Here is a 27,801-nt window from a genome sequence, read left to right as displayed (position 1 = left end):
ATTAGAGTGTACACTGTGCTGTTTTCTACTGTTCCAACACTGTGAATGAGGTTAATACCTGCCCATCTATCTGCAAGGATGGGCAGTGCTGACATGATTCAAGTGGGATGTCTGATTTAAGGAGCATTCATAATTATCACAGGAGCCGTATTTTAATAGCTGTTGGAGAGCATCTTTCTTCCCTCATCCACACACATACACACACACACACACCCTGAAATTCTTATCAGTAAAAATTCCAATATGTTAAGCAGATATATTTATTAAAAATAATGCTAATATAGTCCTGGGGCACACTGATTCCATTATAATTACAGCTAAATAAATAATAAAGGCTTGTTTTTTAACTTACAGAGTCACTAAATAATAGGAGGAAAGGAAAGAGGGCTGATCCAGTAGAGACTGACACTGGTATCAATGTTCCCTAAGCATTTGTTTGGTCGGCAGCCTTGGGCAAAGCGTGTATCTAAAGGGTTAATCGGGGCCCAAAGTGATTTTTTGCACTGAGCTCCTCCCATGATGCCAAAAGGCATGGGATTGAGAATAGAGCAGAACCAGTTTATTAAACTGTTCAAATTGTTAAAAAGGATTAAAAGCCAGTTAAAGATTTTCATAAACACTATTCCAAAATGTTAGTTTTAAAAATGTCAGTAGCCATGTAAGCATTCCCCTTACGTTCCTCCCCTCCCTCCTTTCTCTCTTAAGATAGACATGAACACCCAGTGTAAAAAACACTTCAGGGAGAACCAAAAGTCAACCATTTGGAAAGAAAGGTGAAGAGGGGAGCAGACGCGTGCAGCAGATGCTGGTACTGCTCAAGGGGCTGCTGATGCAGGCTTTGGTGACTTATATCCCCCAGTAAGGCATCAGGTGTCGGGACTCCTTCTCGTAAACGTCTGGAACTATGCCATAAGGTGTCTGTACCATTTTAACTGTCGACTTCCCAAAGAGCTGGCGCTCGTAGTCTATCAGCTGCCTCCAGAAGCCCACGTTGGGCCTGATGACGGGCCTCCGGGCTTTCACCCAGGTGTACGCCTCCAGCAGGCACACGTTGTGGTATTTCATCAGGTATGCGATGCAGAGCGTGGCCGAGCGGCTGACCCCTGCAGCACAGTGCACCAAGGTGGCCCCGTGTTTCCTGCTCACGCTGTGGATCTTGTCAGCCACGGTGTCAAAGTAGAGTCCAATGGGGGCATGAGGCATGTCAGCCAGAGGCACTTTAACATATTCAAACTGGGGCCAGTTGAAATTGGGGATCTCGATGGTAGCATTAACAATGCAGGTGATGCCACGAGCCTGGAGGAGGTGCCGGTTGGAGGCTATACTGCCTCTGCCCAGGAAGAGCGAGGAAGTGATTTGAGCAATGCCTCCTATGTCTCCCTCAGAAATCATCCGAGGGGCCATGAGAGTCCGTGGTAGCGTGCTGTGACCTCTGGAGCTCATGAAGACGCCAGCAGTCACACTTGCATCATTGGAAGTAAGACCAGAGTGTTTTGTTTTCCTCCACCAAGGAACTGGAAATTACAGTCACTTTCCTGCAAAATACAGGTATATATCAGTACTTTAAATGCTACTGATTCATCACAGCCTTCTGCAGTGTTTGTGGAATGGGAAGGTAAAAGGATTAGAAATGCTTATTTTCTATAATAGTGTGTGCTTTCCAGGACGTAGACAAATCATTTTCATCGATTAACAGTTAGGAAAAGTAGTCTAAGATGCCAATATGCAAAACCAATGTAAAAGTCAGCACTCTGGTGATTTTTTTTTTTTTTTAAAGGCACTAAATAGAAAGTCATCCTATTTTAGGAAAAGTTAAAGACAGAAAGAAGCCCAACTACTCCCTGAACAACAACCTTGCAGGGTCTTGCTCTTATTGAAGGGAGTGGTGTTCCCTGGTAATCAGGAAGAAATCAGAACTTGTGATCCTTTCTGTGGCCATGTTCTTTCATATACTTCTCTTGCCTACCTCCACATCCATGATGGCCATATTCTCCTAAACCTAAATCTAGACATAGAGATCGTACATAGATTATACTTACAAAGTATAAAAACGATATCACTTTAGGTAATACATCCAATGCATGGCCTTTGCAGACTAAAGAGATACTGAATTGGATCAGTTACAGAAAAGCCAGGACATATGGTCACCTTAGCCCTTTATAATTTAAAAAACAGCTAACTATCATATTTGTGACATTTGAACACCTGTGCTATGTCATTTCCGTGGAAACAATCCTAGGCAATTTGAAGGCCATGGTCTCAAAAATTCATTCGTCTAAGTTAATGAGCATTTTAGCTGACCTGACCCCGGGTGTGGCTAAATTACTTCACCTTCCTCAGCCAATTCTAAACTCCAAGATGTATCCCACTGGCTTAAGATGTATTGGAATTAAAATTTAACATTTGAACATCTATATTCTTTCATTAGTACAGTAGTTATTATAAAAGACATTCAATATTATATAATCTCTATGTAGTCTTTCATACCACTTTATAGTCTGTGCCCTCTGAGAAGTGTGCTTATCCCCACCCAGGGTACCGTAGGGATGCCCACGGTGATTTCAGTTAGACAGGAACATCCCCGGTTCCACAGACTGGTGATGCTGGGACTACTCACTTGAGGAGTCTGATTACTCTGGCGTCCTGCGTCTGCAAAGTCCTAAGTGAGTGAGTGCTGATGAGAGTGGATACAACTCAGATCTGCAGAAAGACAAAGAGGCAAGAATATGGTCAATCAGGAAGTTCAAAAGAATTCCTCCTGGGTTTTGTTTGTTTGTTTACGGTACGCGGGCCTCTCACTGCTGCGGCGCACAAGCTCCTGACGCGCAGGCTCAGCGGCCATGGCTCACGGGCCCAGCCAATCCACGGTACGCGGGATCCTCCCAGACCGGGGCACAAACCCGCAACCCGTGCATCGGCAGGCGGACTCTCAACCACTGCGCCACCAGGGAAACCCTCCTCCTGGGTTTTTACTACGAAATTGGGTTTGACTGGAATAAATCTAGGAAGTGGAAAGCATGTTAAATATATCTCCATGTGCCTTTAAAGAATGTGCCAGTAAGAAATATCAACCCAAGTCTCAGATTTCTGTTAATGACACACAACCCACGGTGTGAAAAATATTAAGTGCTGTTTTGGCCACAACCGAGATGAATTTGAGAGGAGATTCAGAGACTACAACATGCTGAAATGTAAGGCTCTGCTCACGGGGCCAGCAAGAGATGCAGAGCAAGCTGGACTCTCTTCCCTGTGCCCACAGTCCACCTGGCAGTGTGGGACTGTTTGCAGCGTGCTAGATGCTACAGTGGGTGCAGCAGCCAGCCAGCTTTGTGAAGAGCCGTGCTGCAGAGGTGGCTGCAGCTCTGAACGTCAACTACAGGAGGTGCTGGTGGTGGACAGCAATTTGAAATTGCTTTCATTTTGTATTCTCTTCCAGGTTGGCCCTCTTATTTACTCATTTATGTAACGATATGAACACCAATCAGTATCATTAAAAATGTGTTCCTTCCCCAGTGGCATGCAAATCAATGAAGTTAGAACACACCCTCACAAAACATAACTCAAAATGGCTTAAAGACTTAAATATAAGACATGACACCATAAAACTCCTAGAAGAGAACACAGGCAAAAACATTCTCTGACATAATTGTACCGCTGTTCTCTTAGGTCAGGCTCCCAAGGCAACAGAAATCAAACAAAACCATAAACAAAACAAAACGACAACCTACAGACTGGGAGGAAATATTTGCCAATGATGCCACTGACAAGGGCCTAATTTCCAGTATATACAAACGGCTTATACGACTCAACAACAAAAACACAACACAATTGAAAAATGGGCAGAAGACCTAAACAGACTGCTCCAAAGAAACACGGACAGCCCATAAGCACGTGAAAAGATGCACAACATCGCTAATCATTACAGAAATGCAAATCAAAACTACAATGAGGTACCACCTCACACCAGTCAAAATGGCCATCATCAAAAAGTCTACAAACAATAAATGCTGGAGAGGGTGTGGAGAAAAGGGAACCCTCTTGCACTGTTGGTGGGAATGTAAACTGGTGCAGCCACTGTGGAGAACAGTGTGGAGGTTCCTCAAAAAACTGGAAATAGAGTTGCCATATGATCCTGCAATCCCACTCCTGGGCATATACCCAGACAAAACTGTAATTTGAAAAGATACATGCACCCCTATGTTCATAGCAGCACTATTTACAATAGCCAAGACATGGAAACAGTCTAAATGCCTATCGACAGATGAATGCATAAAGATGCGATACATATATACAGTGGAATACTACTCAGCCATAAAAAAAGAATGAAGTAATGCTATTTGCAGCAACGTGGATGGACCTAGAGATTCTCATTCTAAGCGAAGTCAGAAAGAGAAAGACAAATACCATATGATATCACTTATATGTGGAATGTAAAATACGACACAAATGAGCATATCTACAAAACAGACTTACAGACATAGAGAACAGACTTGTGGTTGCCAAAGGGGGGTGGAGGGGAAGGATTGGGAGTTGGGGATTAGCAGATGCAAAGTATTATATACAGGATGGATAAACAATGAGGTCCTACTGTGTAGCACAGGGAGCTATATTCAATATCCTGTGATAAACCATAATGGAAAAGAATATATATAACTGAAAAAAGAAGTGTTCCTTCCCCGTATGTCCCTCTGCCCTTCCCTCGTAACCACTGCACTTAAATTTTCATTTTTTTACAGCTCTGTTGAGACACAGCTGACATACAATTTGATGTACAACTTGATGAGGTTTGACATATGTGTACACTCAAGACACCATGACCTCAAAATGATAAACATATCCGTCACCCCCAGAATTTCCTCATGCTCCTTTATAATTCATCCCTCCCTCACCCTCTAGCCCCATTCCCAAGCAACCACTGATCTGCTGTCACTACAGTTTACATTTTCTAGACTTTTATACAATGGAATCATACAATGTAGGGTTTTTCTGTTTGGTCTGGCTTTTCACTCAGCATAATTATTTTCACATTCATCCATGAAGCTGTGTCTATCAACAGGTCATTCCTTTTTTTTGCTGACTAGTATTCCATTGTGCAGATACAACATGGTTTATCTCTTCACCTATTGATGGAAATGGGTTGTTTCTAGTTTTAGACTAGTACAAGTAAAGTTGATGTAAACACTCATGTGTAAGTGTGCATATATGCCTTCCTTTCTCTTAGTTCAATACCTAGGAGTGGAAGGGCTGAGCCCTATGACGTGCATATTTAACATTTTTAAATAGTTTTTAAAAAATAGTTATAGCTTGCAACCTAAGAGGCAGGCTTCTAATTAAACCCACATATAAGGGTCTACTGTAATCCTCTCCAGAGACCTCACAGGGCAGGCACTGTCTTTGTGCTGTCCCTCTGCTGTGTTCCAGAGCACCAGTGTTTCTCAGAGAGTAGCTTCTATGTGTGTCTGGTGCCCTGGCTTTTGTGGCTGCCACCCAGGGGACACCTCTTGATCACCTAGCTCTGGGGGCAAACACAGTTCTTGGCTGGCTACCAACCCTGGGGCACAACACAGCCAGCCAACTGAAACACACCCTCAGTCTTTCTGTGAAAGAGGCCTATTTGCTTTTCCTGGAGCTTCAGCCTAAGGGGCCAGCTTCTGCTTTGGCACACTCTGGGGACAGAAGCCAGTGGACGCCATCTGTGTGTTCACCCTCTGCCTCACTCCAAGTCTCTGGTATCTTCCAGAAAGGAACTTGTATGCTCATCTGGTATCCTGATTTTTGTCACTGCTGCCCAAGGGACACCTCCAGATCACCTGGCTCTGGCAGACAGTGGGACTTACTGCTAGTCATCCCACAAGACTGTACATTTACATACTTCAAAAGCTGGTGACTGAGACCCTTCCCGATAGAATACTGACAGGTCTGGACCCACCTGCAACTACTGGAAGCCACTAAAAATAAAATAGTCTGGACAATCACAAAGGTTTGAGGGACAATCACAAAGGTTTGAGAGACAACCAAGATTAAGGCAGGGTTGAATGGTAAGATTCATCTGCTACACAAGGTCACTCCTCCAAGACTGGGAGCGGTGGCTCTTTTATCTAATGCACAGAAACCAACAGGGAGAGTCTAAAATTAAGATGAAAAAGTAGAGGAATATGCTCCAAATGAAAGAACAAGATAAAACCTCAGAAAAAGTCGTTAATGAAATGGAGATAAGTGATTGACCTGTTAAAAAGAGTTCAAAATCATGGTCATAAAGATGCTCACTTAACTCGAGAAAAGAATGGATGAACACAGAACTTCAACAAAGAGACAGAAAATATAAGGAAGTATGAAAAAAGTCACAGAGCTGAAAAATACACTAGAGGGGTTCAACAGCAGAGTAGATGACAGCATAAAAAGGATCAGTGAACCTGAACACAGGGCAGTAAAACTCAAACCACTGGAGCAGTAAAAAGAAAAAAGAATGAAAAAAAGTGAAGATTGCTTAAGGGACTTATGGGATAACATCAAGCAAACCAACATTTACATTATAGGGGTCTGAAAGAGAAGAAAGAGAGAGAGAAAAGGGATAAAAACGTCCCTGACCTAAGGAAGGAAACAGACATCCAGATCCAGGAAGCCCAGAGAGTTCCAAATAAACCAAACCCCAAAGATACCCACACCAAGACACAGTATAATTAAATTGTTCAAAGTAAAAACACAAGAGAATTTTAAAAGCCAGAAGAATACAACTAGTTATGTACAAGAGAACCCCCATAAGACTATCAGCAAGTTTTTCAGCAGAAACTTTGCAGGTCAGAAGGGAGTGGCATGATATATTCAAGGTGTTGAAAGAAAAAACTTCCAGACAAAAATACCAGCAAAGTTGTCATTCAGAATTTAAAGAGTTTTCCAGACAAGCAAAAGCTAAACTGGCCTTACAAGAATGAACGCAACTTTTTAAAGCTGAAAATAAAGGCCACTAATTAGTAACAGGAAAACATATGGAAGCATAAGTCTCACTGATAGAGGTAACTATAGTACACTTTAGAAAAATATAATGTAAAGGTGGTATGGATTAATTACTCATACAGCTAGTATGGAGATTAAAAGATATAGTAGTAAAAATATAATAATTAAGGGATATACAAGATAAAATGGTGTAAAATGTGACATAAAAAACAAAAATGTGGGGGATGGAGGAGTAAAAATGTTGTGCTTTAGAATGAGTTTAAACATAGACTGTTATAAGTTGTTATGTGTAAGCCTCATGGTAATCACAAAGCAAAAACCTATAGCAGATTCACAAAAGATCTAAGAAGAAAACAATCTAAGCATACCACAAAGAAAATCATCAAACCACAAAGTAGCAGAGCAAGAGAAGAAAGGGGCAGAGGAATTACAAAACATCCAGAAAACAACCAAATGGCAGTCAATAATTACTTTAAATGTAAATGGACTAAATTCTGCAATCAAAAGACAGAAAGGGGCTGAATGTATTAAAAAATAAAAAAGACATGCTGCCTACCTCAGATGTAAGGATACACACACTCACTTCAGATGTAAGGACACACACAGACTGAAAATGAAAGGATGGAAAAAGATATTCCATGCAAATGAAAACCAAAAGAAAGCTGGGGTAGCTATACTTAGACAAAATAGACTTTAAAATAAAGAGACAAGGGCATTACATGATGATAAATGGGGTCAATCCAACAAGAGGATATAACAGTTGTAAATATTTATGCATCCGACATAGAAGCATCTAAATATATAAAGCAATATTGGGACTTCCCTGGAGGTCCAGTGGTTAAGACTCTGCGCTCCCAGTGCAGGGGGCATGGGTTTGATCCCTGGTCAGGGAACTAGGTTCCCACGTGCTAAGATCCTGCATGCTGCACCACACAACCAAAATTTTAAAAAAGTAAATTAATTAAAGCAATACTAACAGACCTCAAGGGAGAAACAGACAACAGTACAATAATATGGGACTTTAATACCCCATTTTCATCAATGCATAGACCATCCAGACAGAATATCAGTAAGGACACATCAGCTTTAAACTACACATTAGACCGGGTAGACCTAACGCATATATACAGAGCACTTCACCCAAAAGCAAGAGAATACACATTCTTCTCAAGTGCACATGGAACAATCTCTAGGACATATATTAGGCCACAAAACAAGCCTTAATAAACTTAAGAAGATTGAAATCACATCAAGCATCTTTTCGAACCACAACAGTCTGAAGCTAGAAATCAATACAAGAAGAAAACTGGAAAATTCACAAATAAGTGGAGATTAAACAACATGTTACTGAACAATCAATGGGTCAGAAAAGAAATCAAAAGAGAAATCAAAAAAATACCTGAGACAAATGAAATTGGAAATACAGCATACCAAAACTTATGGGATACAAGAAAAGCACTTCTAAGAGGGCAGTTCATAATGATAAATGCCTACACATCAAGAAACAAGGAAGATCTCAAATAAAGAACCTAACTTTAGGGACTTCCCTGGTAGCACAGTGGTTAAGAATCTGCCTGCCAGTGCAGGGGATACGGGTTCGACCCCTTGTCTGAGAAGATCCCACATGCCGTGGAGCAACTAAGCCTGTGTGCCACAACTACTGAGCCTGCACTCTACAGCCCTCGAGCCACAACTACTGAGCCCACACTCCACAACTACTGAAGCCCGTGCGCCTAGAGCCCGTGCTCTGCAACGAGAAACCACCACAATGAGAAACCCACACACAACGAAGAGTAGCCCCCGCTCACCTCAACTAGAGAAAGCCCACACACAGCAATGAAGCCCCAACGCAGCCAAAAATAATTTTTTTTAAAAAAAAAAGAACCTAACTTTACACTTCAAGGAACTAGAAAAAGAACAAACAAAAACCCAAGTCAGTAAAAGGAAGGAAATAACAAAGATCAGAAGGAAAATAGAGACTAAAAAGACAACACTATAGAAAAGATCAATGAAACTAAGCGAAACTCTTTGAAAAGATAAAATTGGCAAACCTTTAGCTAGACTTAGACTCAAAAAAAAAAAAAAAAGACAAGAGGACTCAAAATCAGAAGTGAAGGAAGAAATTTTTACAACTGATACTACAGAAATACGAAGGATCATAAGAGACTACTATTAACAATTACACACCAAGGGTGAATCATGAAGAAAAAGAAAATCTGAAAAGACCAATAACTAGGAAGAACACTGAATCCATAATCAAAAACCCCTCAACAAACAAAAGTACAGGACACAGTCAGCTTTTCTGGTGAATTCAACCAAACATTTAAATAATACATACTAGGGACTTCCCTGGTGGTCCAGTGGTTAAGACTCTGTGCTCCCAAGGCAGGGGGCCTGGGTTCAATCCCTGGTCTAGAACTAGATCCCATACTCCTCAGCTAAGAGCCCACACAACGAAGATCCCATGTGCTGCAACTAAGACCCAGCACAGCCAAATAAATTTTTTAAGAAAAGAAAAAGAATACATACCAATCCTCAGACTCTTCCAAAACACAGAAGAGGAGCAAACACTTCAAACTCATCCTACAAGGCCAGCATTACATTACTACCAAAACCAGACAAGGGCACCACAAGAAAAAAAAATTACAGGCCAATATCTCTGATAAATATAATGGAAAAATCCTCAACAAAATAGCAGCAAACTAAATTCAACAATATACTAAAAGGATCATGCACCATGATCTGGTGGAATTTATCCCATGGATGCAAGGATGGTACAACATCTGCAAATTAATCAGTGTGGTACACCACACTAAGAAAAGGATAAAAATCACACGATCATCTCAATAGGTACAGAAAAAGCATCTGACAAAATACAACATCCCTTTATGATAAAAACTCTTAACAAAGCAGGTATAGAGAGAACATACCTCAACATAATAAAGGCCATATATGACAAGTCCACAGCTAACATCATACTCAGTGATGAAAAGCTGAAAGCTTTTCCTCTAAGATCAGGAAAGAGATTGGGATGCCCCTTCCTGCCACTTTTATTCAACATGGTATTAGAAGTCCTAGCCAGAGCAATTAGGCAAGAAAAAGAAATAAAAAGCATTCAGATCAGAAAGGAAGAAGTAAAACTGTCACTATTTGCAGATGACATGTTATATATAGAAAACCCTAAAGACTGGACACACACAAAAAAAGTTAGAACTAATCAATGAATTCAGTAAAGTAGTATACAAAGTCAATATACAGAAATCTGTTGCATTTCTATAGACTAATAGTGAACTATCAGAAAGAGAAATTAAGAAAACAATTCCATTTAAAACTGCATCAGGGGGCTTCCCTGGTGGCACAGTGGTTGAGAGTCCACCTGCTGATGCAGGGGACACGGGTTCGTGCCCCGGTCTCCGAAGATCCCACATGCCGCGGAGCAGCTAGGCCCATGAGCCATGGCCGTTAAGCCTGCACGTCCGGAGCCTGTGCTCCGCAACGGGAGTGGCCACAACAGTGAGAGGCCCGAGTACCACAAAAAAAAAAAAAAAAAAAAAAAACTGCATCAGGAAAAATAAAATATTTAAGGAATAAATTTGACCAAGGAAGTGAAAGACCTGTATACTGAAAACTGTAAGACATTTATAAAAGAAACTGAAGAACACACAAATAAATAGAAAGATATATTTGGTGCTCATGAACTGGATTAATATTGTTACAGTGTCCATAATACCCAAAGCAATCTGCAGATTCTGTGCAATCCCTATCAAATTTCTATCAAAATTATCAAATGCCTATCAAATGGCATTTTCACAGAAATAAACAATCATAAAATTTGCATGGAAACAAAAAGTCCCTGAATAGCCAAAGCAATCTTGAGAAAAAAGAACAAAGCTGGGGGGCATCACACATCCTGATTTCAAACTATATTACTAAGCTATAGTAATCAAAACAGTATGACATCAGCATAAAAGAAGACACATAGATCAATGAAACGGAATAGAGCCCAGAAATAAACCCATGTATGTATGGTCAATTAATTTACAACAAAGGAATCAAGAATATACAATGGGGAAAGGACAGCTTCTTCAATAAACGGTGTTGGGAAAACTGAACACCACAAAAGAATGAAACTGGACCACTATCTTATACCATACAAAAAACCTCAAAGTGTATTAAAGAGTTGAATGTTAAGACCTGAAACCATAAAACTCCTAGAATAAAACATAGGAGGTGATAAGCTCCTTCACACTGGTCTTGGTGGTGATTTTTTGGATTCAGCAACAAAAGTAAAAATAAAAATGTAGGACTAAATCAAACTAAAAAGCCTTTGCTTTTGTTTAGGAAACTAAACAAATGAAAAGACAACCTATGGAATGGGAGAAAATATTTGCAAATGATATGAACAATAGGGGTTAACATCCAAAATACATAAACAGTGTGTATAATTCAATAGCAAAAAAGAAACCCCAAACAATCTGATTTAAAAATGGGCAGAGGATCTGAATAGACATTTTCCCAAAGAAGAAATGCAGATGGTCAACAGGTACATGAAAAGGTATTCAACATCACTAATCATCAGGGAAATGCAAATCAAAACCACAGTGAGATATCACTTCACTCACACCTGTTATAATGGCTATTATTGAAAAGACAAGAAATAAAAAGTGTTAGCAAGGATGTGGAGAAAAAGGAACCCTTGTGCACTGTTTATGGGAATGTAAATTGGTGCAGCCACTACAGAAAACTGTATGGAGAGTCCTTGAAAAGTTAAAAATAGAATTACCATATGATCTAGCAATTCCATTTCTGGGTATTTATCCAACAAAAAATGAAAACACTAACTCGAGAAGATATATGCATCCCCATGTTCACTGCCAAGACACGGAAACAACCTAAGTGTCCATGGATGGATGAACGGATAAAGAAAATTTGGTATATATACACACCATGGAATATTAATCAGCCATAAAAAAGAAGGAAATCTTGCCACTTACAACAACACAGATCTTGAGGGCACTATGCTAAGTGAAGTAAGTCAGAGAAAGACAAATACTGTATAGCATCAGTTATACATGGAATCTTTAAAAAAAAAAGCTCATAGATATAAAGAACAGATTGTTGGCTGTCAGAGGTGGGGACTAAATGGGTGAACAAGGTTAAAAGATACAAACTTCCAGTTATAAAATAAGTCATGGGAATGTGATGTACAGCATGGTGACTATAGTTAATACTGTACTACATATTTGAAAGTTGCTAAGAGAGCAACTTAATCTTAAAAGTTCTCATCACAGGAAAAAAATTTTGTTAACTATGTATGGTGACAAACGTTAACTAGACTTACCATGATAATCATTTTGCAATATACACAAATACTGAATCATTATGTTGTGCACCTGAAACTGACACAATGTTCTATATCAATTATACCTCAATTTAAAAAATTAAAATAATTACAGCTTTATACTGCAGTGGTTCTCACTTGGCCTGCATCAGAATCACCTGGAGGGCTTGTTAAAACAGATTGCTAAGCCCCGCCCCCAGAGTTTCTGGTTTAGTAGTTCTGGAGATGGGCTCTAGAGCTGCCACTTATTTCCCACGTGATGCTGATGCTGCTGGTCAGAGGACACACTTTGAGAACCGCTGCAGAGGTGGATGCTGTGGTGTGCCACCCAGATTCCCCTTCAAGACTGAGGCACTCAGAATGCAGGTGCCGACGGATCACAAGTCTCTCCCCAGAAACCGCCCGTGCCTGAAGGGAGCTGCCTCGCCCAAGCTTACCACCCCCCTCGTTTGGGGACCACACCTGCTGACCAATGATACAGAGGTACACAGACGTATATAGGTGAAACTGCATCATGAAGACGAACAAGGAAGTAGTCGCATAAGGAAATGCATGCGGATGTGAGGGTCAGATATGCATGGAAACAGGCAGAACTTTAAAAGAACAGCCTGTCCTGCAGCAGAGCACATTCTCATGCCACTTCCAAGTCTTTCCCTGGCAGAATCCTAAGAGTTTAAAAAGCAAAGTCACCGTGGTAATAAACACACAAAGTTAGGCTTTTGAACTGCTGGTGATAACTCCATCCTCAATGTGGAAGATGCTAATCAAATTTCCAACCAGGTTATCTAGTTACTGTCTAATTAAGAGGGACTCAGTCTCCTGGTCTCCCAAATAATTATACTTTTGGGAAAACCACTTGCCCTCCTGAGGCATGTGTCCCAGGCTCACTGGCCTTTTCAGCAGAAAGGTCTTCATCAAGGGCCATGGGTAAGTGATGGGTGGGCTGAAAGCCTAGCTTACTCAGTTAACTCCCATTCGTCAGGCAGTGATAGGGTACTTGGTGCTGCAGGGAAAAGAACGCAGATTGTGAGTCCTCAGGGCAGAATCCAAGTGAGACAGACATGATGCTCCCTCCCTGCTGCTGCTAGTCAGTCTCGTGCCAAAAACCTGTTTAAAATGCCAAAGCTGAGTCCAAGGTTTAGAAAAACAACTTCTGCCAGAGAGCACTCAGAGGGCACAGATGCTCCTCTGACCAACACTCCCGACCCCTTTTACAGATCGAAAAATACAAGGTTCAGAAAGGGGGAGATGATTTCAACTTGGAGAAGACAAGTCACAGGGCCAAGAGAAGATCCAAGGTGTCTGGATCCCTTGCTCAAGCCCATACACAGCTTCTCTGTGCCTGTGCGGGGGTGGCTGCGGCCTCACTACCTGCCCTACAGGACTCCCACCCCACCAGCACCTTCAGTGCACGAGGGGCCTTAGATCTGCCTAAGAAGGACATGTTCAAATGCTACACACAGAGAAGAATGACCCCAAATGGGCTGCCCCAGTTTCTCCTATTGCCCAGAAGAGGGAAATACTGCCACAGACAGGTACACCTTTCAGGACCCAGAACGCTCTCCTGATAGCAGGGGGACCTCAGCAAGGAGCAGTCCCAGAGCAGGCACAACAGGAAGCCCTAGTTTGCTTCATTTCTAAGATTAGCAGATTCTGATCATAATGAAAAAAAGAAAACATGCATATTACATCACAGGTGTGTCAAAATCAACTTAGTGAATGTGTACAGGAAAACGGAGAAGGATATCTATTAGGAGAGTAAAAGACTGACCATGTTTGAGGGATCAATGATTGCAAGATGCCTTCTGAGTGACAGCACCACTTCTACTGCAGCACACTGGTCTCTGGGACAAGGATGACCAGAGAGAACACCAAGGAGTGTCCATGTCGCTGTCCATGGTGTTCAACTCAGCCCTCCCAAGTTGCTCTGGCAGCTGCATTTACTTCTTGGAGGGAAAAATGCTTTCCTGGCCAGGGGAATGGGGGTGGGGTGAGGTGAAAGACAAAAAAGAGGAGGTGTCCTAAACCAACCCCAGAGGTGTTTTTGTTGTTGTTGTTTAACAAGTTATAAGAAATGTCAGGGATGATGCTGGTCTCTTTGAATAACGAACATCAAAGTGCTAAATGCTAAGTAAAATGCAGAATTAGTGTCTACCCAGTGGGCCTGTAATCTCAATAATGCATTAAGCTATTAACAACAGCCTGCTCCCTGCACTGGAGAGCTCCTGGAATGTGGCACCAGCGTCTATACCGGCAGCAGATGCAGAATTGCTACCTGGTGTCACAGCCTATTCAGAGCATCTGTCCCACTGCCACAGAAGCTTTTTTTTTTTTTAATCACAAAAATCACTAGAATCAGGAGTTAAAGAACTGAAATTCTATCTACTGCTTTTTCTCCTCATGTTGAATAAGCAGAAAAATGGACACAGTGGTGCTAGAGATGACCATGTAAACTGATCTAAGATATTTTTAGCTTTAGGGATTTCAGAGGTTTGCAGTATATACTGGAGGCCTACATTGTTTTTATTTTTTAATACATGAAAAGCCTATGTAATCACATTTTCTTTTTCCATTGAAGTAAATGTTTATCTAGTTCTTTCAAAAAAAAAAACTCTTAAAGTCACCCTTTTTAAAAGAGAGGTGGGCTTCCCTGGTGGCGCAGTGGTTAAGAATCTGCCTGCCAATGCAGGGGACACGGGTTCAGCCCTGGTCCACAACTATTGAGCCTGCGCTCTGGAGCCTGCAAGCCACAACTACTGAGCCCGCATGCCACAACTACTGAAGCCCACACACCTAGAGCCCATGCTTCACAAGACACCACAATGAGACGCCTGCGCACCGCAACGGAGAGTAGCCCCCACTCGCCACAACTAGAGAAAGCCCACGCACAGCAACAAAGACCCAATGCAGCCAAAAATAAATTCATTTAAAAAATAATAATAAAAATTAAAAAATAAAAGAGACATTTTAGCCTACATTGTTGTAAATAAATACTACTTTTCTCATTACATTTCGTTATTAAATCAGAAATGTGTTCCACTGGGGAAAGAAGTTAAAATACTCTTAAAAATAAAAATCACAGTGTGGCAAAATTCAAGGGAAAAAACTTTCTGACAAAACATTAAGAATAGGGACGTCCCAGGCTTCCCTGGTGGCGCAGTGGTTGAGAGTCCGCCTGCCGATGCAGGAGATACGGGTTCGTGCCCCGGTCCAGGAAGATCCCACATGCCGTGGAGCAACTAGGCCCGTGAGCCATGGCCGCTGAGCCTGCGCATCCGGAGCCTGTGCTCCGCAACGGAAGAGTCCACAACAGTGAGAGGCCCACATACCGCAAAAAAAAAAAAAAAAAAAAAAAAAAAGAATAGGGACGTCCCTTGTGGTGCAATGGTTAAGAATCTGCCTGCCAACGCAAGGGACACGAGTTCGAGCCCTGGTCCAAGAAGATCCCACATACCGCGGAGCAACTAAGCCCATGCACCACAACTACTGAGCCTGCACTCTAGAGCCCGCGAGCCACAACTACTGAGCCCACGTGCCACAACAACTGAAGTCCGCAAGCCTAGAACCCTTGCTCCACAACAAGAGAAGCCACCGCAATGAGAAGCCTGCACACCACAATGAAGAGTAGCCCCCTCTCCCCGCAACTAAAGAAAGCCTGCACGCAGCAACGAAGACCCAATGCAGCCAAAAATAAGTAAATTTATATTAAAAAAATTAAGAATAAAATTCAAATACTGAGTTATATTCATGTTAAAATAAAATGAAATAGGGCTTCCCTGGTGGCGCAGTGATTGAGAGTCCGCCTGCCGATGCAGGGGACACGGGTTCGTGCCCCAGTCTGGGAAGATCCCACATGCCGTGGAGCGGCAGGGCCCGTGAGCCATGGCCACTGAGGCTGCGCGTCCGGAGCCTGTGCTCCGCAATGGGAGAGGCCACAGCAGTGAGAGGCCCGCATACCACAAACATAAAAAAAATTAAAAAAAGAAAAAAAAAAAAAAAATGAAATAAAAGATATTCACAAATTGTTCTCACTTAATCTGGAAAGCTTTAGTAATTTGCTGAAACACCTCAACATCTTACATTTGGAGAAGGGATTGTTTTTGCTTTTCCCACCATATAATTTAACTGATAAGATGGCTGGGAAGAGGATAAATACACATAATACACATAGAACTAAAGAATCTGAGAATCACCATTTTAGTTTGGCCACCGATATTCCCCCAGTGTGTAGCTGTAGAGCAACTGCCTGTGTAGTCGTGACCTGGCTGACATCTTGATATCCTCATGTGGACCACTAGCCCATGAACTGAGCCTAACAAAGGCTGATCATTTTAAGACACTAGCCAGCTGCTGGATGGAGAATATACCACAGTCCAAAGGAGGACACAGGCAGTCCACTTGATGAGAGCAAGGAAAAAAAGCATGCTAATAGTGACAGAGATGCACATTCTTTAGAAGTTTAGTTCCATACGATAAATTCATAGATTCTCATGTTGGAAACAGAATAAGTAGAGAGAAGAGACTATAAATAACTACCTATAAAAGGTGAACATAAGCATTTATTTGGGTATCAGGGGGCAATCTGTTTACATTTGGAATTGAGATTTTTAGTCTGGTCCTCATCCACCTTGGTGTTTAAGTTACTTGTCACTCATTCACACAACAGTACTTACTGAGTTCATGCCACGTGTTCAACACTGTTCTAAGTGCTGTTGGGGACTGTGGCAGAATGTATTGGCGAAAAATGGCCATAACAATACCCTGCACCCCCCATGACCTTCTTACAACGTGACCAACTCAACCAAAAGAGAACAGTAGAAATGACGCTTCAGAGGCTAGATCATAAACATGTCAAACACCTCTCCCTAGTCTCTTGAGACTTGCTCTTGGAACCCAGCTGCCATGCTGTGAGGCAGCCCAAAGAAGCCGGGCAGAGTCACCATGTGGAGAGGTCATATGTGGGTGTTACAGCCAGCAGCCCAGCGGAGATCCCAGCTGACAGCCAGGTCAACTACTAAATATGATCCTGGCTGTCAGCCTTTAGAACACTTCAGTGATTCTAGCTCCCAGCCATTAAGTCACCCCCAGACACTGTGGAGCAAAGACAAGTTGTCCCCACTACATGAGGTTCAAATTCTTGACCTACAGGAATCTGTGAGCACACACAGATTCCTGTAGGTCAAGAATAAAAATGATTTTTATACCACTGAGTTTTGGAATGGTGTGCTATGCAGCAACAGTCACTAGAACAGGGATATAAAGTAACAGAAGACATCACCCTGTGCTAGGATTTTATCATCTTCAAGAGGCGACACAAGATACACATATAAAACAGATGAGGACTTCCCTGGTGGTACAGTGGTTAAGAACCCGCCTGCCAATGCAGGGGACACGGGTTCAAGCCCTGGTCCTGGAAGATCCCACATGCCGTGGAGCAACTAAGCCCATGCGCCATAACTGCTGAGCCTGTGCTCTAGAGCCCACGAGCCACAACTACTGAGCCTGCGTGCCACAACTACTGAAGCCCACATGCCTAGAGCCTGCACTCTTCAACAAAAAGAAGCCACCGCAATGAGAAGCCCGTGAACCACAACAAAGAGTAGACCCCGCTCGCCGCAACTAGAGAAAGCCCGCGCACAGCAACGAAGACACAATGCAGCCAAAAATAAATAAATATTTTTTAAAATGAATAAAACAGATGAATAACAATTAGACTAACAATAAGCGAATCAAATGAGTGGTGCAAACAGCAGGTGCTGCAGTAATGCAGAGAAGGCACAGGGTTAAGACAAAGTAAAACAGTCAGTGGTGCTGAAAACCTGGGTTGTTTGTTTCTTGGCGAAGTGTCTCATAGATTACACTATCATGCCTTTTCTCCAATCCATTTAAAACATGCTGCCATTCTTGCCTTGCAAGAGCCTCCTTATTTTTGAGATTCCAAATGAAGAACACTAGCCCTTTTCTATAGCCCCTCACTACTCACAAAGTGTGGTCCAAGGCCCAGCAGCGTCAACCTGGAGCTTGAATGAAATGCAGAATCTCAGGCCCCATCCCAGACCTCCAGAATCAGACGCCACCGCTTAACAAGATCCCAGGTGATCTGTTTACACATTAAAGGGTGAGAGACACAGCTCACATTAATCTGCCTCGGTCTGTCCCACTGGACTTGCTGAAGCCAACTCGAGCGCCTGTTTTGTTTAAGCCACACGAGCACGCTCAGCCTCTCACAGATCAGCGTCATTCTGCTGTCATGGTTCCCAGATGAGGAATCAGAGGCAAATGGAGGTTAAGAGGCTTTTCCAGACTCTACACAGAAAATGAGTAACCCCACTGGGACCAGAACCCCTTCTCCATGAGTTGTCCATTTGTTGATTAGTCATACAATCTGACCACAACAGATCAACTGATCTAAAGACTACCAAAATGTACACTTCACTGGGGAAGAAAATAAAAACTGAAGAGACAGAAATTAAGGAACATAAATTTAGTCTGTACTTTATCTATAATCTGGATATTCATCTAAAAAATCCTAAACTGCTAAGTGGTATGAGATGGTCTTTGGGTGTGAAAAGTCTGATCATCCTGAACCCAGAAAATGCTTGCAAAATTCCACAATCACATTTAAGCTTGTTTGGTGACAACTGGAAACCAATCTGTGCCACAGCCTATACAAATCATACTTTTAAATCTTCAAAGAGTAAGTGGTAAAAATTAAACATGAATCACAGACTCCTGGCTAAGTGGTGAACTTTGATTTGTATAGGTCAGAACATCTAGACCCAGAGTACTTAAAAAAAATCACGTCAGCAATTAAACCCATGGCACGTATAAGTTTGCCTCAAAATTGCGAAAGTCACTACTGCCCTCTGAAAAGCAGAATCATGAAATCTCAGGACCTTTCATAAAGAAGATCTCAGTCCTTAGAAGTTCATTATTACTTTAAGGGAGACAAAAACGAATTTATAAATTAGAATAAAGTTCACAGGACTAAGACCTCAATGGTGAACAGTTGAGCACTCTTTGAGCATCTAACCATTTGATGTCTCACTAGACATATCAACATTTTAAAAATTCAAGCAGTGAGCCTCAACCTTCTCCCTGCAGGGGCTTCTATATCATTCATACCTCTGGCCGCTTCCACATTTTTGGTGCTTTTACACCAAATTAACTTCATTTGTAAACTACTGATGAATTAACTTCCTATTTTTCTTTATAAACCAAAGGCATCTGTAATCATCTATGAGAGTTTCTGAGCAGAATAAGATAACCAGGTAAGTCTCTTGCATTGGCTGGATGCTGCATACCCCTATCCTTGCTGAGGGACAGCAGGCCTCCCGAATTTTGAGGGCAACTGGGTGTATCTGAGCCTCCCTGGAGCAAAGGAAGGAATCAAGTTTTTAGCTAAATAGGGGTCAAAGAACATGGCATCCTGAAGTTATTCCCTTGGCTTTAATGGTCTCCTAAAGAAATAATCTTATACAAAGAGATAATACACATAGTTCTTTGTAGATTATACTACTAATTACTAGTCATATGCTAAACGAGAATGCAATGGTCTCTGAACCTCATTCTACTCTTGGTCAAATCAGGGGCCGACAAACTATGGCAGGCGGGCCATGTCTGCTTGGCCACCTGTTTCCGTACAGCCCATGAGAGAAGAATGGTTTATACATTTTTAAATGGTTAAAAGAGAATTCAAAAGAAGAACACTGTTTCATGGCACATAAAAATTGTATGAGATTAAAATTTCAGTGTTCATAAATGAAGTTTTACTGGAGCACAGCCGTGCTCATTTGTTACATATTAACTGGGGCATTTTCATGCTACAAAGGCAAGCTTAAAAAGGCAAGTTAAATAGTTGCAACAGAAACTGTGGACTTCCCTGGTGGCGCAGTGGTTAAGAATCCACCTGCCGATGCAGGAGACACGGGTTCGAGCCCTGGTCTGGGAAGATCCCACATGCCGTGAAGCAACTAAGCCCGTGAGCCACAACTACTGAGCCTGGGCTCTAGAGCCCGCGTGCCACAACTGCTGAAGCCCCCACGCCTAGAGCCCGTGCTCCTAACGGGAAGCCACCACAATAAGAAGCCCGCGCACCACAACGAAGAGTAGCTCCCGCTCACTGCAACCAAAGAAAAGCCCGCGTGCAGCAATGAAGACCCAATGCAGCCAAAAATAAAATAAGTTAAAAAACAAAAAAACTGTATGGCCCACAAGCCTAAAATATTTACTACCTGACCCTTCACAGAAAAACATTTGCCAACCACTAGTTGAAATTATGTTATAAAGCCACCATAGTATATGGCAAAGGAATATTTTTCCAAGCGGTTCTAAGGACCCTGCATGAGAATCCTGCATGAGAATCACTGGGCTGCTGGTCAGAAGGCTCTGTGGCTCTATCTGCCACATCACTGTTTACCAGTTAACAGAAGCAACACCCTCTTGTTCAAGAGTCTTCTCCTGTGGCTCTGCAAACTCAAAGACCTAAGGAGTCAAAAAGGCCTGCCATGCTCCACTGATGCTGAAACTGTTCTGGGACAAGGCACCAAGCAGTTGCATATAAATTTCAGAAGGGCCTTTTTGTCCACTGAGACCTCCAGATGGCAGGGGAAAGCTGACCAAACTGGATAGGAGGTTACTCTCTGTCAGGGTAAAAGCAAGAATGGGAAGTGCTGAGGTGAGCGGGGAGGGCCATGGGCTGCACGTAACAGGACACGGCCGTAACCTTGGCACCAGGGCTCCCCGCTCTTCCCTGCAACAGGTGGAAAACAAAGCTCCTCTGTAAATTACAGCCTTTGGAAAAGGATACCACGAAACAAAATTTCTCCCCCCATCACTCAGATTAAGACGTTCTGACACTACTTTTCATCCTCCTACTATGGGTATGTTTTCTTAAAAACTTCTAATTTATACATATGTAGTTTTTAAAATTATGGTTATTTTAGAGAATCTGAAAAAAAAAACCTTTAGTATATGAGTAAAAAAGTATTCATGATTTGTAAAGACTGAAAATAGAGCAATTTAGCCATTTTCCAAGATGCCTTACAGAAGAAATTTAAAGGAATTACAAATCTCACGTTCTTTGGACTACTGTTCTTCTATCAGCCCTCCAACTAAGAAAAAGATCTACTTAAGGGTGGGTTTTTTTTTCAGATGCTAATTTATCTTATTATTCAGAGATAATTTAATGATGACAGTTGAAAGGTGTTTTCTAAGCGTACAGAATTGTATTTCTGCCCTTAGGATAGAAAGAGACTGTTAGCAGATAACACCAGGCACAGTAGATGCTCAACAAACACCTGAACTTAATAATTTAATAACTGTCCTGACCTGACCTTCCCATCCCTCCCTATCCTCTCTCCCTTCCTCTTTCTCTTTCCCTCCCTCCCTCTCTCTCTCTCTCACACACACCCCAGCTTTAAATCCAGCTAGCAACACCAAACACAGGCAATTAAAGTTACCCTGGCAACTGTCTACTCAGAAAGCAGGAACTCTCTATCAAACCCGGTACTACCTCTACTGTCGAGTATAAAGGAAGACTTGGAGAAAAGGACACTTCAAAGATTGTAAAGGAAGCATTTATTCCTGTAGCAAAGAAGCTGCGGTTCCTTTGGAATTGCCAAGGAATTCCTGTGCTGGTGCCTCTAAGGGATCTGCATGTGTACACAATCATGTGAGTACCGGTCCTTAGAGGGTATTTTCACAAGTACTGGCCTGGGTTCCTGCACACATCACACACTAAAGCCAGCACTGCTGGCCTGCACATTCAGAGCTGGGCACAAGGCAAGTATTCTCCAGCACAATGCAAATCACCACATCAAGGCATCTGGTGGCCCAAGAGGTACAATTCTTCCAAAATCTTTAAAACTTCCAGGTACTAGACATTTTAATTTTTAATACTTCATTTTGCATATTTAAATTTCTCTATAACTACACATCTGTTTAAAAAAACAAAATCAATGGAAGGATTCTATTGGGTACCTGTCAGCCACATAGAGTGGAAAACCATCTCTGGCTTTCAGTGGTATGTAGTCCAAACCATACAAACTTAAGTGTATAAAAATACAGTGGCACATGAAGGGCCAGAGGTCAAGCCACCTAGGTGAAATTTATTCATTCATTCAAGAAATAGCCAGACAGGGCTTCCCTGGTGGCGCAGTGGTTGAGAGTCTGCCTGCCGACGCAGGGGACACGGGTTCGTGCCCCGGTCCGGGAGGATCCCACATGCCGCAGAGCGGCTGGGCCCGTGAGCCATGGCCGCTGAGCCTGCGCGTCCGGAGCCTGTGCTCCACAACAGGAGAGGCCACAGCAGTGACAGGCCCGCGTACCACCAAAAAAAAAAAAAGAAGGAATAGCCAGACATGTTGTGGTTAAACAGCAAGTACAGTGGATTATAAGTTCAAGGCTGACACCACTGGAGGAATTGGTACAACCGCTTTGGAAAATAGGCATCAGCTAGTAAAGCTGAGGATATGCACATCTATGACCAGCAGTATTCATAACTGCCCTGGGCCAGAAACAACCCAGATGTCCATCAACAGCGGAAGACAAATAGATAACCTGTGGTATATGCATACAAATATGAACTAATTACAGTTACAGGTAACAACATGGATAAATCTTAAAAACCATAAATGCTGTAAGAATTTGAACCAAAAAATTATATATGTGTGTATATACATATATGTATAAATACCCACACTTACATACATATACAGATATATGATGTTGACCCCCCCCCCAAAATGGATTTACAAGAATACCTACATTAATTCCATTTGCATAAAAGTGAAAAACAGGCAAAATGAAACTATCTTGTTTAGGGTTAGTATTTAGGTGATAAAGCCTGTAGAAAAGAAAGGAAATGACTTTCACAAAAATGAAGCTATTTACTGGCTGGGTTACCTCTGGGGTAAGGAGAGAGGTGGTCATTGGGAAAGAGTGGAAAGAGGGTACTTCTTAACCTGCAAGATGGTTACAGCTGTTTTCTTTAAAATAATTAAGTTATCCATTTATGTTTTATACCCTTTTCTGTGTGTTATAATTCACAATAAAAAAGTTAAATAAATACAATGTTGGTTTCCAGTAATTCAGAACCCTTACAATTCTGGCCTATCTGGGGAAAGAACACTTCCTCTCTGAATATCACTACTGGCCTGTCAGCTTCATGAGGCAAGGACCTTATTTGCCTTCTACCCCAGTAGTCAGCACTGAACCTTTCGCATGGCAAAAGTCTCAATAAATGTCTATCTATAAACACTTTTTTTTCGGCTGGGCTGCACGGCTTGTGGGATCTTAGTTTCCCAACAAGGGATCGAACCGAACCCGAGCCCTCGGCAGCGCAGAGTCCTAACCACTGGACCACCAGAAACCCATACACTCTTGATGTGAATTTTGTTTTAACCCACCTCTCTTCTGAAATTACTGATTTGAACTGTGCCCACATTAACATTTCCCTTTCTGTCTTCACCCCAGTCAGGCCTTCATAAATAACTAAAGCTACCATCTTAAATATTCGCTCTGTAAGTTTATACTTAGGTGCTGTTGCTTTAGCAACTCTCCCTGCTTTCCACTCCCTTTTATGCCTCCTCACAAACAAAGAAAAGAAGAACACAGTAGATTTTTGCTTTTAATGGGGAAGTTTTCATTTGCAACCAAGAGTAACGCCAAGGTTCTTACTGATTTAACTGTTTTGAAGTTAAGAAGGGGTCATTTCTGCATTGCCTGGAGAAATACTACCATGCTATCAGGGTTAATACAACTTTACGACCAGCTGTATTTAAAACACATGCTACCTGTTCTAGACAGAAACCCAGTCTCTATAAACAGGATTGGTTAATTTTATAATAATCTATTTCAATTTAAAAAGTCACTCAGGAAAAAAATAAGCTAGAGGTTTTCAGACTATGCACACCAGAAAAAAAAATCACTTTGTGCAAACAGACATTTATGAAAATGCTTAGAAAAGTCTAAAAGAATACACACAGACCAATAAAGATACACGCAGCAGTTACTTTTGGGACAGATGCTCAAAAGAAGGTTTTAATCTTATCTGTAAAGTTTTAATTTTTTTCCAAACAGAGAATGATTAATTCTTGGTATTGGGAAAAAGTATTTGTAATCCACCTCGCCTTAAAATAAAATCCCAATTGCTAAAGAACCTACCAAACACAGTTCCTTCCCTAAGGAGCAACATTTTAAAATGCTGAAGTTTTAAAGGATTTCCTGTACTTACACACCTGGCCAATTTTTTTATGGTAAGAATATAGATTTATACCATTGTATTAAAGAATATTACACAAATCATACCTGCATTCAACCAATGTGAGAGATTTCAGCTAAGAACACAGCATAGATACGTTGGACACTAACGTTAAAAAGCCTTCGAATGAAGTAAACTGTCTCCCATTTTATGGGGGAAAGCCAAAAATATCAAGCATCTACCTCTCCTCCCCCAAGCGTCAGAAGATGAGTCAGAGCTGGAGGCAGGAGTAGGGCCCATGTGTCAAGCCGCCTGTGCAGGGCTCCTTCCTTCCTCCACCAGGCAACCCTCTGCTCCCACCCACGTCGGGGTCCCTGCCTCAGCCTGTCCCTGATGTGAATTCTCAGGTGCCTCTGGTGAAGATGAAGCAGTTATTCATTCTGGGGGCTCCTCCTTCCCTGCATTTCTAAAGGGAACCTGAGAATGGGGGCCTTTAAGAGTCCACAACAAGTTAACAGTCACCAAATGCAGCTCAAGGAAGTGGAGCTTCCAGATACACTCACACAACTTTGCAAAGAATACAGCACCTTTGTTCCCCTCATTTTAAAGACTAGGAAACACGCAGAGAGCAGCTGTGACTTGTTCAGTATCACTTAACTTTGTGACAGAGCTGAGTCCCAAGCGTGGAGCTGCTGGCAGCCCCATCCCGTGACTTTTAACTGATCTGTACAGTCTCAGGGAGTACGTTCCAACATTCCATGACATTTCTGAGTGGCCTCATGGACTAGGAATTCCAGGAACTCTGGTCCATATTCCTTTCAGGTGAGTAAAGAATCAGGACTTGTCGTTTTGCCTCCGTTTTCAAATCCGTAAAATGGGACGTAATGCTTTCTACTTACCTCTCTCTTAAAACTACATTGAACAGCTAGTTAACACGTGCTAAACGCCCTGAGGTCTTGCTGGATGAAAAGCACAAGGCACTTAAAAAAAAAAAAAAAATCCCTACACAGTAGAACTGCATTTTTAAGTCACTCCTCCTTCCCTTGCCTCTGGGATGCCCAGTTACCATAACACTGGCTGGCACCACTGGAAACATCCACCTAAATAAAATATCGTTATACAATCCACTTAAGGCAACTACATACAGCATGCAACTCCTCTCGCACACAAACAACGACTCAACTTCGCTGTGGAGCAAGGGTACTTAGGAGAAATAAAAAGACATGTTAGCACTGTGCTCACCAATCCACCACCGTAGAGAAATACTCAAGTTGAATACTTGGCATTGCTGAAAGTCAAGTTGCTTCTACCAACGCACCAGAAACCTTTGGAAGACGCAAAAAGCCGCCGACGCTCCCGTGGCTCGGAGCGGGCGAATGGTGGCGACGGGGTGAGGAGGCAGAGAGGCCATGGCTGGACCGCAGAGCAGAGGGGTCAGGGAGGGGGAGGGGAACAGAAAGGATGCTCGCGAAGGAACCAGAGGGCTGGGACCCCGGCCCAGGCGTCGCCGCAGTGGGGAAGCAGCCGGGGTGGCGGGGCGGGGGGCGGGGAATGCGCGCCGAGAGCCGGCGAGGCAGGGTCGGGCGGTGAGGAGGGGGCGCTGCGTTGGGCGCCGGGCCTCTCCTCTCCCCGCCGCCCAAAGGATGCGAGAACCGCCCGAGAGCAGGTGGGGGACGCCGGCACAAAGTTTCCAGAGACCACGTTCGCGCAGGCCCTCGGCCATCCGGTCCGGCCAGGGCCCCGGGGCCCGGTCGGCGCCAAGTCCCGCCCGCCCGCTGCCCCCTGCCCGAGCCCGCGGGCCCCATACCGGCTCGCCCGGGCTCGCAGCTGACGCTCTTCCCTCCTGCGCTGCTCCCGGCTTCTGCCGGTTATCCGCCGCGCGCACGCCCCTCCTTCTCCCCTCCGCCCGCGCCCGGGGCGGGCCGCGCGCACGCTCCCTGCGCCCCACCGCCCTCTCCCCAGGCGGGGCGGGCGCTCCGGGCGGGGGCGGGGCCTCGGCGCTAGAGGCAAGCTGCGCGTAGCGGGGCGAGCCGGGGGGCACGCGCGGAGCTGCGGACGGCGCGCGTGCGCATTGTGCCCTCCGCCGCCGAGCGGGGAGTCCGGGGCGCGACCCCGGCTCGCACCGCCCCAGCTGCAGCGGCAGACCTCTGCTCAGGGGGCTCTTGTTGTGTCCTCATCTGTGTCTCAACATATGCCCCCGCTCCTTCCCCACTTCAGCGTCTACCTACAAACTGGGTTTGGGCGTGGGTGCAGGGATGATGAACTAGGGTACTTTCTGGATGTGAGAGGGTTAAAGGCAAGAAAACAATACAAATGTAAAGGGTGTGAAGAGTGCAATTAGTGACTAATCTCCGCCTCTCCCCCCACCGCACCACCACCTTCGGTCCTGCAAGGGAGAGCCCAGGAGCTGGGACCAAAGAGTGAAGGGGAAATAAATCTCATGGCAACTGTTGGATGAATTTTGCTTGGGCAGGTATGGGCAGTTTCTAACGACTGTGGGAAGCTGTGTTGTCTGAGACTCAGAAGTAGCTATAGATATGGCCATCTTCTGCCTGCCCCGAGACCATCATAAACCACAGGTGCCACCTGAGTTTCAAAACACCAGGTCCACAGCCCATGCCTCCAAGGCAGAACTGTAGGGTCTCCGGAGCCCAGGCTGAACGCATGGATTCGTGAAAGGCTTATTTGCTGTGTCACTCTGAGGGTTTTTTTTTTTTTAAGAAGATGTTGGGGGTAGGAGTTTATTAATTATTTTTGCTGTGTTGGGTCTTCGTTTCTGTGCGAGGGCTTTCTTTAGTTGTGGTTAAGCAGGAGACACTCTTCACCGCGGTGCGCGGGCCTCACACTATCGCGGCCTCTCTTGTTGTGGAGCATAGGCTCCGGACGCTCAGGCTCAGCGGCCATGGCTCACGGGCCCAGCCGCTCCGCGGCATGTGGGATCTTCCCGGACCGGGGCACGAACCCGCGTTCTCTGCATCGGCAGGCGGACTCCCAACCACTGCGCCACCAGGGAAGCCCGAGGGTCTTTTTTTAAATGTAGGTTTGTCCATCTATAACATGAGTAGATGCAAAGCGGACTTTTTTCAGCACAATCTTGCCCTGTAAACAACTTTCTCGAGGCTCTGCAGTGAGTCTAACACCTAAGAGTCCCGACTCCACGCCCAACCCTTTGCTCACCAGCCCCAGCTACACATCGTTGTAAATCATTGGCATCAGAACAGCTGAACACTCAAACGAGTAATCATAGTTTTAGGGGGAAGGATTGGTGAGGGAAGTAAAAACAGCGCTTTGGGTTTATATCCCA

At 43.5% G+C, this 27,801-nt stretch overlaps 1 protein-coding gene across 1 annotated transcript; it reads right to left on the bottom strand.

The window, feature by feature from the left end:
• Positions 1-290: 290 nt before the first annotated feature.
• Positions 291-26,456, bottom strand: DUSP14 (dual specificity phosphatase 14). Its single transcript, XM_067715304.1, has 3 exons — positions 26,305-26,456; positions 2,618-2,700; positions 291-1,535 (listed from the first exon to the last, which is right to left on the bottom strand). Exon 3 carries the CDS (start codon positions 1,441-1,443, stop codon positions 847-849), a length of 597 nt encoding a protein of 198 aa, XP_067571405.1. The 5' UTR covers positions 1,444-1,535; positions 2,618-2,700; positions 26,305-26,456; the 3' UTR covers positions 291-846.
• Positions 26,457-27,801: the final 1,345 nt, after the last annotated feature.

The sequence above is a fragment of the Pseudorca crassidens genome, chromosome 19, assembly GCF_039906515.1.
Source record: "Pseudorca crassidens isolate mPseCra1 chromosome 19, mPseCra1.hap1, whole genome shotgun sequence".
NCBI classification, from domain to species: domain Eukaryota; kingdom Metazoa; phylum Chordata; class Mammalia; order Artiodactyla; family Delphinidae; genus Pseudorca; species Pseudorca crassidens.
The sequence above is the reverse complement of the archived record's forward strand: the minus strand, read 5'-3'. Positions and strand labels throughout refer to the sequence as shown.